This window comes from Gossypium arboreum, chromosome 12 (assembly GCF_025698485.1).
Source record: "Gossypium arboreum isolate Shixiya-1 chromosome 12, ASM2569848v2, whole genome shotgun sequence".
NCBI lineage: Eukaryota > Viridiplantae > Streptophyta > Magnoliopsida > Malvales > Malvaceae > Gossypium > Gossypium arboreum.
The window spans coordinates 1-16,365 of NC_069081.1; the positions used below are offsets into that span (position 1 = coordinate 1).

A 16,365-nucleotide genomic window follows, 5' to 3' on the forward strand; every position below is an offset into this window, starting at 1 on the left:
TCATTGTAATCTTTATGGAAAAAAAAAAAGTATATAAAAGTAACATTTTCTCTTTCATTTATTATTTGTTCATGTAGCTGTCACGTTTCTTTAGTTATGCTTTTTTTTTTCTGTCTTTTATTTAGAAATGCAAAATGATACTTACATGTCAAAATAAATAACTACTACTTCAAAAAGAAATATTCATTAAAAAAAATCTATCCAGTTTACTTGATACATTAAAATATATAAATTTTACTAACAATTGTTGAATGTAATATTTGGGAAATCTCCAAAATATTATTGAAAAGGATGATCTCCAATTCAAAAAATTTATAAATCGTAAAACAGATATAAAAATAAATAAACTATACAAATTAAAATTATTTGGGAAGCTATGTTAATGTACATTTGGGTTTCATTTATTGTCATATTTGTAGTACCCAGCTATCATCCACTTATATTGATCTTATTTACTTCGTCTAACTTTTGTAGCTTCTAGGTGGTGTGTAATGCTTGAACCTAATGATCCGGTTAAAAAAATTTTAAAACAATTCTTAAAATTTAAATTAAATTAAAGTTTATTAAAACTATTTTCTTTTAAAACAATTGCTTCAAAATTAAATTGTTTTGTCAAAATATTTTACTAATTGTTGTAAAATTAAATTTGATCCAAAGAAAATTTACTTCAATTTTGACAATTTAGAAAACAACAATCAAATAAAACATAATTAACAATACCAAAGCAAAAGATGAGTAATTTGGATTTTTTGAAAAATAAACCAATAATACGATTCAAATATGAAACTTTGAAAGAAAACTCTTGTTGTAAGATCAAAAAAGGCAAATATACTGTGTTCTTCACAAGAAAGAAAACAAGTGGTTAACATCTTCTAATGCAACACAATAACCACTCGTAACTACTTTGTAATACAAAACAACCTTTTCAGTTAAATTGCATCCCTAATTCCAGCCATGCCATGCATTTAGATATAACCTGAATATTTCAATCAAAATCCATTTCTAAATCATATAAGTACCAGCACACAAACAATTCCAACTAAGTTCATCGATGAGCTCCACTCAAACTCTTTTAAAGAAAATCTACCCCAATCCTTACTGATGAGTGAAAGCACCTAGCAGTGTGAAAAGAAAACCAAATATGCATTGATCCATGGACGGACTAATATGCACCACCTTAGCACCAGATAAAATGCAAGACTTTTCACTCGAAATATGACCATGTTCTTCTAGTTAAAATTGATGTTAATTGAGCCCAAAGTCTCTTACTTTCGATTCTATTAGAAAACACACAACAATGCCATACAAACTGCATTTTTCCTTGAAAAAAGAAAATCAAACAGCAATTGTATAAGGAAAGTGGCCTTAAATATATTTTAACTGTAGATTAAATGAAAACAGCCAAGTGTTGAAGTAATTGGAAACAGCTATTCCCTGTCCTTAAAAATATAAAAACTATAGATTAAAGGATATCAACCTCATTTAACACTCAAGATTAAACTTACCAGTAAACAGAGAGTAGGCTTCCCCTAAAATACCTATATCTTGACAGTTCGGAAAATTAGAGCATAACTTTTTCACATTGTCCTAATCAAATTTCCACACCAACCATTAATGATTCGGGAAATTTTGAATTAAACCCAAAACACCACAAGAAGATTGTTCAAAGAATCAAATTCATGCAAACTAATACGATATAAGCCGAAGTCATTAACCAATAGCTGCTTAAATAGAACTCTGTTACTTGAATCACTTACCACAAAAACAAAGCAACATCTTCCAAAAGCTGCTTAAAATATGAATTACACAAAATCCGAAGCCACTTTTGTTCAGATAAGATGCTATCCTGGAAGACATGAGATTCTTCAAACAGCTTCGAACCGACATTAAGAAAAACGAGAACACTTACAGATGTAAGGAAGACACCCTTTTAACCATAAAGCTAATTTATTAGTCCAAGTAATGTTCTAGAGACCCGAGAATTTACGAAGGACAACATGAAAACTCAAACATCTGTCCTGGATGATTGACTGTAAAGAGATCATCCATCCTATGAAAAATTTTAAGTCCCAGCTTAGATACTAATGAAGAGTTCTCACTAAAACCTGAGACAAGCAGAGTGTACAATTTGATACCTGGCAACGCAATATCCCTATGTTACTCCAAAATAGTTAAACTATTTTAAACCAACCAAAAGCATAAATTACAAACAAATCACTTTCTGAAATAACAAAGACAAAGAAATCCAAAATCCATTTATGGATTTATGGATTTATAATCCACATTCAGTAAATTGCTTACAATACAAAACAAAAACCCAATTTGGAAACCGATTCAGTCAACCATCCTATGATCGACCGGTAATTCCAAACCAAAAGCTGTGTAACAACGACAATGGCAAAGATTCAAATGAGAAGAATCTTTAGGAGAAGCGGAATAAGGAGTCGAACTGTGAAACAAAGGCATGAATTCTTACCCGGGAGTCGATCTGACCCAAAACCCAACAAACGAAGATGGAATGAAATGCTGGCGTTTTATTGCCGGAGATATGTCAGGAGAAGAGAGATTGAAATCGAGATTATTCATAAACCCTATAATAAAGGAGAGAGAAGCTTCATTTCTTAGTGGCTGGCTGGCTTCCTTCTTTTCTTCCCCTCATTTAGACGGTCCATTTGGTTTGTTGGATTAAAGTCGTCAATGGCCTAGAATTGGCTTGTTGGATTTATTATAAAAAAGCCCATTTCAATTAAAAAGAAACCTCACCGTCAATTCTTTTTTAATAATTTATAAGGTTAATGAAAATTTTGGTACATATTCTGGTCACCTGATGAGATGACACACGGCTTTTCTAATTGATAACACCTGCCCACCCCTAAACCCAAGCCCCAAGCCTCAAATTCCCATATCCTAAATTCGAATATCCCTGTAATGGGATATACCAAGCCGGGGTATCCTTATAAATGATATCCCCTATCCGGGATGTCCCAGGAGTGGGATATCCCCATCCGGAATAAGTACGACAGGAAGCCCGGTCCAAACACGCAAAAAACCTGAACCGGAAACAAAAAACAACTGAACCGTTCAATAAAAATACTGTGCCGAGATGGGATAAGACGGGATATTCTTCGAATAGCTTATCCTGAAACAGAATACAAGGGGATATCCCCAGAGCAGAATAAGAATGAAAATTAACCCTGTACTTATTAAAACGTTGTGAAACTATTTAATATCAAATTCTCTGAAGATATTTAAAAACTCAGTATTACTGTTTTCTTATTCCCTCAACAAATATAATGCAGCTTTAACAGCTTTAAATACACCCAAACGATATTGAAGAAACAAACAATCATAAGAACCATAAGAACAAACAAACAAAAATGAAGAAGAAGACCGACATCTATAGATTTGAAAGACAGAACGAAACAGTGATTTCTAAAGCCGAAAACCAAAAACCATAAGAAAAACCCACTGAAATACAAGTAAAGAAGCATGGATCTGAAACTAAAACAGAGATTCATACCTGAAATGCGTCTCCGATGAAGCAGCAGATTTAAAAAATAAAAAAAAACCAGAAATGCCAAAGAAAACTTAGGGTTTCTCTCTCACGAAAACTCTCTTCCGACTGTAGCGTGTGATTTTTTGGCCTGTGGTTACCCAAAGCTAAAAAAGAATGACAGGAAAAAATTGAAAAGAGAGCGAGAGTGAGAGAATTGGCGAAGAAACGAGGGAGCTATGAAATGAATAGATATATTAGAGGATTTAGATTTCGAATGATGGGAAGGAAGCTGCCCTGATAGGAGGTAAGACGCTGGAAAGTGTGTGGAGGCAGAGGCAGCGGCAGCGGTTTGTTAGAAAGGACAATAAAGGAGGAAGAGAGAAAAAGAAAACAAAAGAAAAAAAGAAGAAAAAAGGACCCATCTAACTAACTAAATCAAGGCCCAAAACCAGTCCAATACCAGCTGGCATCCACTCTGTGTCTTCCTCGTCCAAAAACCTATCAGAGTATCCCACTAGGATAGTAAGTTGAAAACAGAGGCAATTATTCCACATCATTAAGCTGAAGTTCTATGGTAAGATCAATATACAAGAGAAGAAAAAAATAGTGTTTTAAAGATACAGTAGGAGCACATTCCCCTCTTTATTGATGCTTGCACAAGCAAAAGTTTATCATTGGGCAATAATCAGCATATTGTCCATGCATAATAACATAATTAATTTAAATATCCTGTTATTGTTTTTAAACTGCAAAAAGTTCAGAAAATGAATGGAGAAGCAAAGCATACAAATATTTGCTCAACAACTTTTTTCTCTTTGCGAATCAGATAGCGAACTCAAACCTTTCCCTTCAATGAGATTAGGCTTCAAAGTGTCCACATCTAACGGTAGTATCCCACGTACTCCAAAGCAATTGCCTTCACTGTTTTAAGATTGTCACGTACCACCTATGGCACACAGATGGAAAACAAAAGTCTCTAATTGATCGTATTACGATAAATATTCAACCTCCAACAACATAGACCACAAAGAGACCAATTGTTCCACTCTGAGCAAAATGACAAGAAAGCAAAACAAAGCAGAATACCGCAAGCAAAAATCATCTTCAAGCATCATTAAAAATTAGGACAACATGAACCTTTCAAATGTGACCAAACTACCTTCCTGCTACAGCACTCTTTCAGCAAAGTTCTTGCAATGCTAAAATGCAAAAGCAATAACTCAATTAAGTTTTATGAACCCTCAAAAACAGTCCAGTTTAGAAATCAGATCAGGGCTTAGGCAAATTACATTTTAATTGCTAAATAAGCAAAGATCCCAAAAATATAGAGATGCGAAATGCTTTATCCTACAAGAGCACTCACTAATAATGAGCTTAAATCCCTCTCTTATAACAAATGAAACTAAAACGTACTACAATGCCCCTATAGAAAAATGAGCCTAAGTCAAAATTAAAGTCCAAAAGTGAAGACGCATAAAAGCAAAATAATTAAAAGGAAACGGATGGTACTTGCAACAACAAAATACACACAAACACAAAGGTCATATGCATTGGAGCCTCTGGTAGTGTAAATAAAATCATAAAATCATAAAATTTCAGGCAAAATATGGAGATAACAAAATTGGAGGGATATCCATTCATCAATTTTATTAGGCATAACACAATTTTATTTCCATAACAAATTGTTCAAAAGAAAAAAAATCAAAGTCATTCACCATTATAGAGCCCCAAACCCGAGCCAGATTTCACTGTGTCGAAGGGGTTGGAGGTTTCCATGTGGTAGTCAGGAAAACCATCTACCATGATCTCACAGATATTATCAATCTCCTTACTCAGACATTGTTGCTTAGGACTCAAGGCAGAGGAGTAGCAATGAAGGCTAGTTCCTTTTTCTGATTCAGCCTGTGAGACATTTTGACAGTCCCTCATATCATGTAATCTTGAGGCAGGATGTCAGATGAGTTTTTCCCACATTGATGAAAACGAATTAGCAGTCCCGGCCAAGGTGCTGTCAGACATAACTTGAGCTGTATTTAGCTTCTCATGAGACTGATTCTGCTGTTTTTCCACTCTCTGGAACATTGATTCTGTAGCTCCAGCATGGTGAAGTTAGTTAGTCACTAATAATTGGGTATATAATACTTGTATGTAAGCATCACAGCTAGGGTCAGCATTCATCATTCGAATCAGGACAAATAAGCATTTAATGGTCCATGTTACAAATGATTGGGTGGGAGCATCAGATTCAGCATGGAGAAGGGAGGCAGGGTTATAGATCCCAAAATCTATAAAATTATAAGCTAATTCATGGTGAAATTATAGTTTGACCCTCAAAATAATGAAATTTTGATTTAATGATTCTAAAAAATATGAAGATATAAACTAATATAATTAAGAAATTGCATTTTATCTCGTACAAAAATGTGTAACATAGTCTCGATCCCAAAAAAAATTCTGGTTTCACCCCTACGATCCAGCAATGTGTCCATTATAGATATGTTAAATCATTTTCAAGCTTAGAAATTACCCGACTTATTGCCAAAAGAATTGTCACAATCCTCACAGTGGCATCCTTAGCCTAAAAATAAATGAAGAATGTTTGAGCAGTCGGATTGATTAGAGGTAATTAAGTTCATATACTATATCATCTTAACAAGTTGACTTTTCATCCGAAAAGGAAATAAGATGACAACCATATATTAAACACAAACTTGAGTATTGTCAGTTTATGTCTAACACTGATTTGTTCAATAATTTAAAGAGTTTTTTTTCTACACTTGGAGAGTCATATAACATATCTATATCCAGGTGTATATTACACATGGATCTTGAATACAAGTTCTTAAAAATAAAAAAGGAAATTGGGAGCAACATAAGTAACATGGAGCTACCAAATTAAAACATACCCGATAGCACTCGCAATACTATTTTAGGCATTTTGACTTCTTGTATTTGCATCTGCTTTTGTGCCTGGCTGATGGAGTGTTCATCAAGTTTTCATCACCCTGACATATTTTCTCATGTCAAACACTTAAGAAATTACATAAATTTAAAGGGAAAAAAAGTGTAAGATTATGAAGTTATAATTACAGTAACATTAGGGGAATCATTAGGTGGGTTAACAATAGGTGGAGCAAATGCGAGAGGGTTACGCAATTCAATTGATGTCGAATATGAAGCACAATATACTCATAATCTGGCTTGTTCAAACAGTTATCACATGCACAACAATCCTTGCAGTAAATCCCTGCTGCAAAGCACTCACAATAACTGCTGATCACAACAAACAACAAAACTCAACAGATGTTCCAAACATCTTCTAAACATCTTCACTTTTTTTGAGCACCCTCTGAACATTCCGGGTATCATATTCCAAACATCTTCTAAATACATGAAGAAAACTTAAAAGAAAATTAAACATACCGATCTCGGGTATATGTTTAAACCAAGTCCGAGTTACATAGTACTAAGTGAAATGTTCTGTCTCGCATGTGAACTTACAGTGTCAAACATCTGGATCTTCTACAGTTGCAGCGTTTACAGGCTTCAGTCTCTTCTGGGAATGTTTCTCTATTCCTGAATTCAATAAATCCCACAGCTAAGAAATCAATGTGAAAATCATTCAAGTAAAAAAGAGGAGCTATCTTGGGATTTGGAATCTATTAACAATCAAGTCATTACTGGAATCCTCGTCAAAAAGATCTGAGAATAGTAGGAGGTAGAGAGAAGCCCATGCTGCAATTAAAGCATGGAAAGTTGAAAATCCCTGTACAAGATAAGGCTATCTAGATCAATGTTGCAAAGAAATTTAGGAAAGAAAGTTATATTTTGAACAATTTTTTATACAAGGAAAAGGAAAAGAAGAAAAGAACATAGGACAAAATTGCACCGATTGTTCCATTCCACTTTTTCTTTATCACTTAGTTTTCCATATCCTTTGAAACAAAAAGGGCTGCTAAAACCTGTTATATCATAGACCTACAACAATAATATCGAACATATTTAGAACTTAAATAGAGGGAGAGAGACTATCTCAAAACAGTATTAAAAGGCTGTTACTTAGAATCGAGAGTTAGTGTCAGATATAATATAAGGATGAGTCTAACATGGGTATACTAAACCTTTTAAAGCTCTTCCATATATTTAGATCATCATACTTTAGAAAAAAAGAAAAAAGAAAAAGAAGAGTCTAGGTAACATAGTTTAAAAAGACAGATAACTCAATAAGTTGCATTAATCTCGAAAACATTTCAACTATCAAAAATACCAACAAATAGACCCAAAAAGAGAAGTGAAATTACCTTTATTATATAAAAAGGAAATTCTTATGCAGCTACTCAATTTACTTCTAAAGTTAAAGCCAACTTATGATATTTAATGATAGAATTGCATTATGTTTCCAATGCATGATTCTTTTGTTTGGAAAGTTCAAATACTCCCAATGTAAGAATATCTGAATATGAGTATCAGAAATTAGATAAATATGTACATTCTGTACTCTAAAAGTGAAATGTGAATTCCGTTGTACTGATGACAAATCTAATATTGCAGTTCTAGGCAGTCCTAAATAGATTAACCTAAGATAAAGTGGTTTAAATCTAATCTTCAGTGGGTTTCGATAATTTCCCTAAATAGTCCACAAACTTTGGCAACTTAGAACAAACCTAATAAACTACTCCAACTTGGGCATGGACAGCAAATGTAGATATGGACATCTTTGACCCAAAATTCAAAGATACAGGTCCAAAAGTGGAACCACTACCAAGGTCTTTTAGTCGTCAGTGTGGAGCTGTCTTTATCCTAAGTTTCCCAAACCCTTTTATGCTTCATTTGAGGTTAGAATCTCGGGAAGGCAGGTCTTTTATGAGTGTTAGCACAATTTAGTTGATCATTGTTGGTGCCAAACCATTTTTTTCTCAACCAACCTATTCTTCCTCTCTGTTTTAAGGTACTATTCACAGTCATTCTCTTTTTCTTAATTGCCAATTTCAAAGCCTATTCCTAAATTTTGGATAAAAATAAATGGTAGAAACTGGCCGAATATGATTCTAAGCAATTTTATACTACCATAACTATTACCATTCCCAGAAAAGAAAAAAAGCTACCTATGGAGCTAATCTATCAACAAGATTTAGGAACAAATTTTAAGTAACACGAACTAGATAAGGCTGAGGATGGTTTACCGAGTGCCAAGATTAGAGTGTATTGAATTTATAAAGAATGGAAATGAAAAAGAAGATTAATAAAAGCCATTGAATTTGACCGAAATCTACGAAGAAGAATGAGCTGAAATATTCCAATCCACCAAAAATGTCGTTGATGAAAGCAAAAGCATATTGGACTACTTACTAGTTTGCAGGTGATGATGCCCCAAAAGCATGATGCGAGCCAATAAAATTCTTTAGTTGAAAATGAGCGCAAATCCACCATACTGCTGGTAGAGAAAGACAGTGTAAGACGAAATTGAATCAAAGACATGTGCAAACCTATCTGTCAGAAAACAACAGTTGCAAATTCCTGTTCAAAACAAATAATTACCATAGGATATATATAAGAACATCATACTAGTAACTCAACCAAGTAGATTGAACAACAGTTTAGCAACAAGCATAAGAAATGGATGAGCAGATACATTGGTTGGAAAACCATATATGCACACAACCATTTCCCACGGGTGTTGGCTCTTTGTCCTCCAAGCACCCCTCCTATTTCCCCATTGTGCTGTCTTATTCGACGCAGTGGGTTCACAGTAAATCTGCAATTGGGCAACACTGCCGTTAGATAAATAGTTCAAACTGCAAACTGTTTGGTCAGCTTGAATTTTTTACTAGAGAACCTCATATCAAAGGAAAACAACTGCAAGCTGATATTATTTAAATGACTTATTAAGCCACATAGATAGTAGCATCAATTTGTTCATGGTAAGTGGTAACGAATCAAACATGAACCAGAAAAGAAACTACACGGAAAATTTGAAGGGAAAAAAGCGAAATTTGAATTTAAAGATCCTAACAGGGATATAACAGGGATATCCGTTGAGCAGAATAAGAATGAAAAAAAACCCAGAACTTCTTGTTATGCACGCTTTGATTACTTTTAATTGTGTTATGCACGCTTTGATCACAAATCTTTGTGCGCAAGCCAAGAGTCATCCACATCGCAGTAGACATGTTTTATGATGCAAGTAGTAACCATATGACATTAAGATTATATCTATACATTTTTAATCACTTCGATATTTTCCAAATGCATAGAACCTAAAAATCAAGAAAGTATCAACCATTTATTACTGAGCAAACCAAAAAAAAAAAAAAAACCACACCACAAGTCTCAGTTGCACAATAACATACATGCTATGATTCATCTCTCTCTCTATATAAACCCCTGCATTCTAGGGTTTAAGATATATCTTAATATCTTCTTGTATCTGTAGACACAAGAAAAGGAATACTGAATCACATATTTTGCAGTGAAATAGTTCAATGTAAAATTATCCTTTGAACGTGTTAGGGGTACATAAGTGTTGACTGCAGAACCATCTCAATTCGGGCATTACAAAATAATGGAGGAAAAAAAAAAAAGGAAACTACTAGACGTCAAAAAAATAACCGGAAAATGGGTGGGGACACATATAAAGTAAAAAGGTTTCTTCAAGCTTGATTACCATAAAAGATTATCTGTCAAAGAGAACCAGATACATGATAGCTGGAACAATGATATGCATGCTACAATGCGTTGTGCAACATTATCCCTTGTCAAAAAGAAGAAAAAATAGTTGCAAGTGAAAATAACTATACAATGTTACTCTGTTATTTTGGAAGTCAGACAGACATCTGCAAAAAGCAAAAGCTTTAACTAGAGGCATGCTGTTAGGGTTGAAACAAATAGAGCAAATTAGATCCCCTGCCATGTCATTAAGTGTAGTTTTAGAATTCAAGCTTTCTGCAGAACCCCAAATCAATGACCCTTGATCTCCCAGTGAGTTTAATAGGAGCACCAGGGCAAGTATCAGAAACCCCATTTAGGCAAAGAGCTGAAGGGGTATCTTACTACCATCAGATCACATTCTATATTTGAAAATTCATTAAGAAAACCCTCAGCTTGGTTTGAAACGATAACTTCCAAGAGATTTTCATAAACAGACTCAAACATTTCTTCATCTGAAATAGAATCTACAGCAGTTCTATGGTTTACAGAACCCACAGTTCCAACAGAGATGTTAAAATTTAGGCAGCGTGCAACAGTTATCCTCATTTCATCAACATATTTCCTGTAGGAAGGAGCAAACACCATGCATTCTGGGCCAGGAGCAAATGGGTCGAAAATACCATCCTTTGGGGTTCTAGGTCTACTATGGTTGACAGAAACCATTGACTCTTGGTTTATGGTGGTATCAGGATCAAAGTGAGGATGATTTTGTGCTTTCTTCACTTCGGTGGGTGGAGAATTAAATTTATAGGGGAACTCTCCAATTCCTCTGTTCGCATCAGAGGTGATAGGCCCTAGAGAAGATTCCTTATTACCTTGTCTAGTAGTTGCCGAAGGATCAATAATTACCCTATCAGTTTCGTCTGTGCAGTTTTTAATTAACTTGGGAGAATTTTTGCTGGCACAATTTCCAGAATCCATTGATCCAATCATAAAACAAAGCCTAGGCAGCTGCAACGAAGGGAATAATAATATTATTATTTATTGAAAAAAAAAAGCCAAGAGGAGAGGTCATGTTGGCGAATCTTGAAGAAGGCAGATGAATAAGAAATTCTAACCCTATTCCCAACCCTAAAGCACCATTTCAAAACTAAGTTTTTGTGTCTTAAACTACATCCTGTTTTCGTTTTTATATGTAAAAACCCTAGATTCAAAAGTAACACTAAAGCAAAAGGAAAACAGAGGATCAAATATGCAAAGATGAGCACAAGTCACAATCCTTCTTTCATTTGAATTAGGAAATGCAACACAAGGAATTTTGTACTCAACCCAGAAAGCAGAAAATCCTAATAATCTTTAACAGAAAAGTAAATTAATGAAAAATACGAGAGAGCTATTTCATTTTAAGTCACAGAAACCCTAGAAAAAAAAAGTCTAACAAAATCAACGAGTGTATAGGGACAATAGTAAAGACGAATAAAAAGAAAATGCTTACTTGAGAAACCACGCCAAATGCTGAAGGCGAACAGAAACAGTAGCAGCAGCAGCCGCGCAGTGAAGAAGGGAATAAAAGTGGTAGCACTATCCTCGAAACCACAAAGCTAATGTTCTGAAATTTTTAATTTCATAAGTACTTCCAGATTGGTAGGATCGGCCTCCTGAGCGCGCATCATTGCTGCAATAGCCTGTACAGAGATATCTAATTAGTGAATTACATTTCTTCTACAAAGTCAAATATTTGGACCCCAATAAAGACCACATAAAACTGCAGATGCATTAATCAAGAATAACAGAAGTATAAAAAGGTCTTTGCATAATCCATGTAAGTCTCAAGATAATGACAAGCAGACACATTAATCATCCAAAACAATTTGCATTAAATGTGAAACATTACACTTCATAGGCTTGATTTAAACATAGTTTAAGATGGGACCTTATCCATTCAAATTAATTTTAATTAAGCCAAAAAGGTTTTGACATGGTTCAAGATTAAATAGAAGTGATGATAAGTGAAATGTAATGCACTACTAGTTCATGTGACAACAAACGATAATAGGTTAGATCCAGAACATTAACAGCCAGGCAAAGACTGCGGCCTTAGATCTGGTACTCTGACTGAAGCCTCAGGCCACTAAGATAAACGTAATACCAATCATATTGCAAACTTCAATGTTTAAACGAAAAATAGCTCCTTCTATCCCTTTCCACTAGAAGTTTTCATATATAAGAAATGAACATTGCATGGTACACCAACATGGCTATATCAAGCCAGAAAATAGATCCTTTGTGTTCAAAAGGTTTTCTTGCTTGCTTGATCAATAAGTTGTTCTGTTTCCTAAAATAAGATGCTATTCACAGGGCATTAGACAAGATTAAAAATGATTTAGATTATGAATATCAAGATTTTTCTTCTATAATTTATGGTTTCAAAGCATACACAAGGAAACTCTAATTATTTCCTATTACACGACAATCATAGACAATCTTTACAAGCTTTATCAAAGCATCTTTTGAATAAATATGATAATTAGATAATTAAATCGAGCCTTAATATACCAATTGGGATTGTGTAATTATTTCTCTTCATTAACTAATGCAATGTGTAAGAAAGAGTTAAATTTCAAGATTATAAATTAATGGTGAGTTTGGATGGGATGTGTATTTATATGTACTTAGTGCAAAAACAACGGTGACGGTGAAAATAGATACTGTAACGTGAGACAAAAATTAAGCTAAACGCACCACACCCATCCAAACCCACCTTTAAGTAAAAATTAATTTGATATTTTTAAGTAACATGTAAAGAAGAAAAAAGTGAAAATATGATCATTATACTAATTAATATTTTAACCTTAATTATATTTTGAAATGAGAATATTGAGATAATAATTTTAGGATATTATTTAATACTAAGTTGAAAATTTGGATCAATTCTCCTAAAAATTCAACTTACCATATATATAATTGCTTTAATTTGGATATAATCTTATAAATTTTGTTCCCTTCAGAAGAATACCATTTTTTTCTAAGACGTACATAGGATATAACAATGGCATCTCTAAATCAAACCAGAAGCAGCAACACCACCACTAAGGCAACAAGGGGTCGCCGGAAGATTCCGATAAAGAAACTCGAAAACAAAAGCAGCCGCCAAGTGACTTTCTCCAAGCGCCGCACTGGTTTGTTCAAGAAAGCGATCGAGCTTTGCATTTTATGCGGTTGCAACATCGGCATCATTGTGTTCTCTCCCAAAGGAAAACAGTTTTGCTTTGGTCACCCCGATATTGACACGATATTGGAGCGTTACCTTAGCAAAAACCCTAACCATGATGATGGTTTGATGATGTCTGGTGACGACATTGCTCCATGTCTCGAAGAGTTCAACAAGGAGATCCGAGAGACATTAGAGAAACTTGAGGAAGAAAAAAAGCGAAGCAAAGAGATCCAAAAGGAAAAGGAAGAGAGAAAAACGAAGGGACTGTTTTGGTGGGATGACCCTATTGATAATAATATGGGAATTGAGGAACTTGAAGCTTATGCTAAAGCCTTGGAGGAGTTAAGGAATAATGTGGCTAATAGGGCTAGTGCATTGATGGAAGATGTTTTTGCCATGTCAACTGCCATGACGGTGGCTAATCCTGATGGTATGGGCAACAGTTTCGCCATCCAAAACAGTGCCTTTGCCGTCGGAGACACCGGAGGGTACGTGGATTTCAATCTAGGTGTTGAAGGTTTTAATTTTGGTGATGGTCATGACTCTCCACCCTAAATACGAATCAATATAACATATTCAACACTCGCTTGTAATAAATAAAACAATCACCATTAAAAGAACTCCAGAATAAACACAAAATAGACAAGTAAAGGAACTTCAAACCCAACCTAAAAAATAATTACGTGCATTGTAAATTCCAGAAAGTCCGCCGATACGGATATTGCCAAACTTCACAACCCCAGCAAACCCTAAGAATTATATATTTGGTGCTGCCCATCCCCCATAGTACCTAAAGTTCACACATTTCAATTGCAAAAGGTAAAATTCAAGGCCTTTAAATAAAAAAATCAAAATCCCCAAGCTAGAACATATGAAGAAAAGGGGTTGACTTACAATTCCCATAAATAATTGGAAGCTTCATGATTTCCACCAATAAAAATGGTGGGAACTGGGGCAACCTCCTCACCTGAACAGTATTTCCAGAATGACTTCATCTCCCTATATTTTGGAGGCACATTGAGGCTATCCATATCTCTTTCATTCCTGACTGCCTAAGTTGCAAAAGGAAAAAAAAAATTAAGTTCATATAAAAAATGAGTACTTGGAAAGTGACAAATTTTCATATAAAAACAGCAAATTGAAGGGAGAAAGTGAGGGTGTAAGAGGAGGAACCTTGAAATCACCGCAACAAAGGAGGAGGTCGATTTCGATGTTGCGAGTATTTTCGATGTATTTAATGGTCTTGTAGACCTTGTCGAGATCTCCATGCATGAACCCTTCCACTGCTATTTTCATCTTTTTGAATTGGACACAATATTGTGGTAGGGTTTTAGAAAAACTTAATTCACTAGCCTTCTAAATTTTTTATATATTTCTTTAACGTTTTTGTTACTTAAATTTTTATTCACATTTTGGTACTTAATTATCAATTTTGGTATCTAACCACTAACATCTATCGTTTCCAATAAGGAAAGAAACAGTGATTCTCTAAAGGTGAAACAGAAAACCGTGACAAAAACACACTGAAAATAGAAGTAAAAAGAAGCATACATCTTAAACTAAAAACAGAGATGAAAAGGCAAAGACAAAGGATTTATAAAGCAGAAAAAAAATCATAAAAATACCCACTGACATACAAGTAAAAAAGCATCAACCAATAAGCAAATTAAAATTATGTTAATCTAAGGATTGCGACTAGAACCTATTCATTTAAAAGGTTACAACTCAATTTCCCTTCATGTAAGGCTAAGTAACACAGATGAGTATAATTCTATCTTTAACCAAAATCAGAGTATTTTCACCAAAATCAGAGTATTTTCACCAAATGGATATATCAATAATCACACAAAACTTCCCATTCAGCTGACATACAGAGATACCATGGGTCTACCTAAAACTTCCAATCAAAATCCATTTGCAAATCATACCCAACAGAACTCAAACAATTCCAACTATTTTAAAGAAAATATACCCAATACTTACTGACTAATGCAAGCACCTAGCAGTATGAAAAAGAAAACAAACAAAAAAAAAGAACAAGACCGACATCTATAGACTATAGATCTGAAAGACGGAACGAAACAGTATTTCTAAAGCTGAAAACCAAAAACCCTAAGAAAAATCCACTGAAATACAAGTAAAAAAGCATGGAGCTGAAACTAAAAAAGAGATTGATACCTGAAATGAGTCTCCGTTGAAGCAGAGAATTTCAAAAATCACAAAAACTCACGAAAACTCTCTTCCTACTCTAGCGTGTGTTTTTTTGGCCTGTGGATACCCAAAGCTAAAAAAGAATGACAGGAAAACGTTGAAAAGAGACCGAGAGTGAGAGAGAATCTTCGAAGAAATGAGGGGCAATGGATTGGATAGAGATACTTGAGGACTTAAATTTCGAATGATGAGAAGGAAGCTGGCCTGATCGGAGGTAAGACACTGGAAAGTGTGTGGAGGAAGCGGCAGCACTTTGCTAGAAAGGACAATAAAGGAGAAAGAGAGAAAAAGAAGAAAAATAGTAGAAAAGAGGAGGGAATAAAGGGAGAACCGAATGTGCGAGAGATGAATGAAGAAAGAGTTTTTATATTATTTATTTTGAAAACGGTTTGAATTTTTTTTATTTTTTAAAATATATCGGACTAGATATTAAATTAACTAGATAAATAGTTTATAAATAAAATTTAATAAAACCCAAAGTAAGAGAACGAAATAATAATAAAAGGGCCCATCTAACTAATTAAATGAAGACCCAAAACAAGTTTAGTACATGGGGTATAAAATAAGCTCAAAAATTTAGTAACTAAAATTTAAGGTCTATCTAACTAATTAAATGAAGACCCAAAACAAGTTTAGTACATGGGGTATGACGTAAGCTCAAAAATTCAGTAACTAAAATTTAAGAGGTTCACAGCCCCACACACGCTAAAATGAAAGCCCAAAAACACTAGCTCAAACTTAAAATTTAAGGCCATATTTAGTTCAATATAATCGCATAGGTATTACAACCCTATTC

The 16,365-nt window shown here is 34.2% G+C and overlaps 1 protein-coding gene across 22 annotated transcripts; it reads right to left on the minus strand.

The window, feature by feature from the left end:
• Window positions 1-1,928: 1,928 nt before the first annotated feature.
• Window positions 1,929-15,952, minus strand: LOC108478171 (lariat debranching enzyme-like). 22 transcript variants are annotated; one of them, XR_008275794.1, is made up of 14 exons: window positions 15,537-15,952; window positions 14,532-14,654; window positions 14,253-14,410; window positions 14,027-14,148; window positions 11,640-11,829; window positions 9,035-9,251; window positions 8,846-8,927; window positions 7,178-7,474; window positions 6,998-7,072; window positions 6,587-6,766; window positions 6,403-6,501; window positions 5,212-5,583; window positions 3,521-4,442; window positions 1,929-3,139 (listed from the first exon to the last, which is right to left on the minus strand). XR_008275794.1 is itself a non-coding variant. In XM_053022708.1 (4 exons), the coding sequence occupies exons 2-4, from the start codon at window positions 14,652-14,654 to the stop codon at window positions 14,115-14,117; spliced, it is 315 nt and encodes a 104-aa protein (XP_052878668.1). In that variant the 5' UTR covers window positions 15,537-15,952; the 3' UTR covers window positions 13,946-14,114. The 22 variants fall into 22 exon arrangements, 1 of the variants encoding a protein (XP_052878668.1); XR_008275792.1 differs by having other exon boundaries at window positions 6,587-6,769; XR_008275786.1 differs by adding an exon at window positions 9,847-11,155 and having other exon boundaries at window positions 6,587-7,474; window positions 14,532-14,644.
• Between the last annotated feature and the right edge of the window lie 413 nt (window positions 15,953-16,365).

Coding starts and splice junctions, on each gene's coding strand:
- LOC108478171 (XM_053022708.1), bottom strand. CDS start 14,654: ATGAAAATAGCAGTGGAAGGGTTCATGCATGGAGATCTCGACAAGGTC. Junction 14,411..14,531: donor TTTGTTGCGGTGATTTCAAG/GTTCCTCCTCTT, acceptor TTTGCAACTTAG/GCAGTCAGGAATGAAAGAGA. Junction 14,149..14,252: donor TCCAATTATTTATGGGAATT/GTAAGTCAACCC, acceptor TGTGAACTTTAG/GTACTATGGGGGATGGGCAG.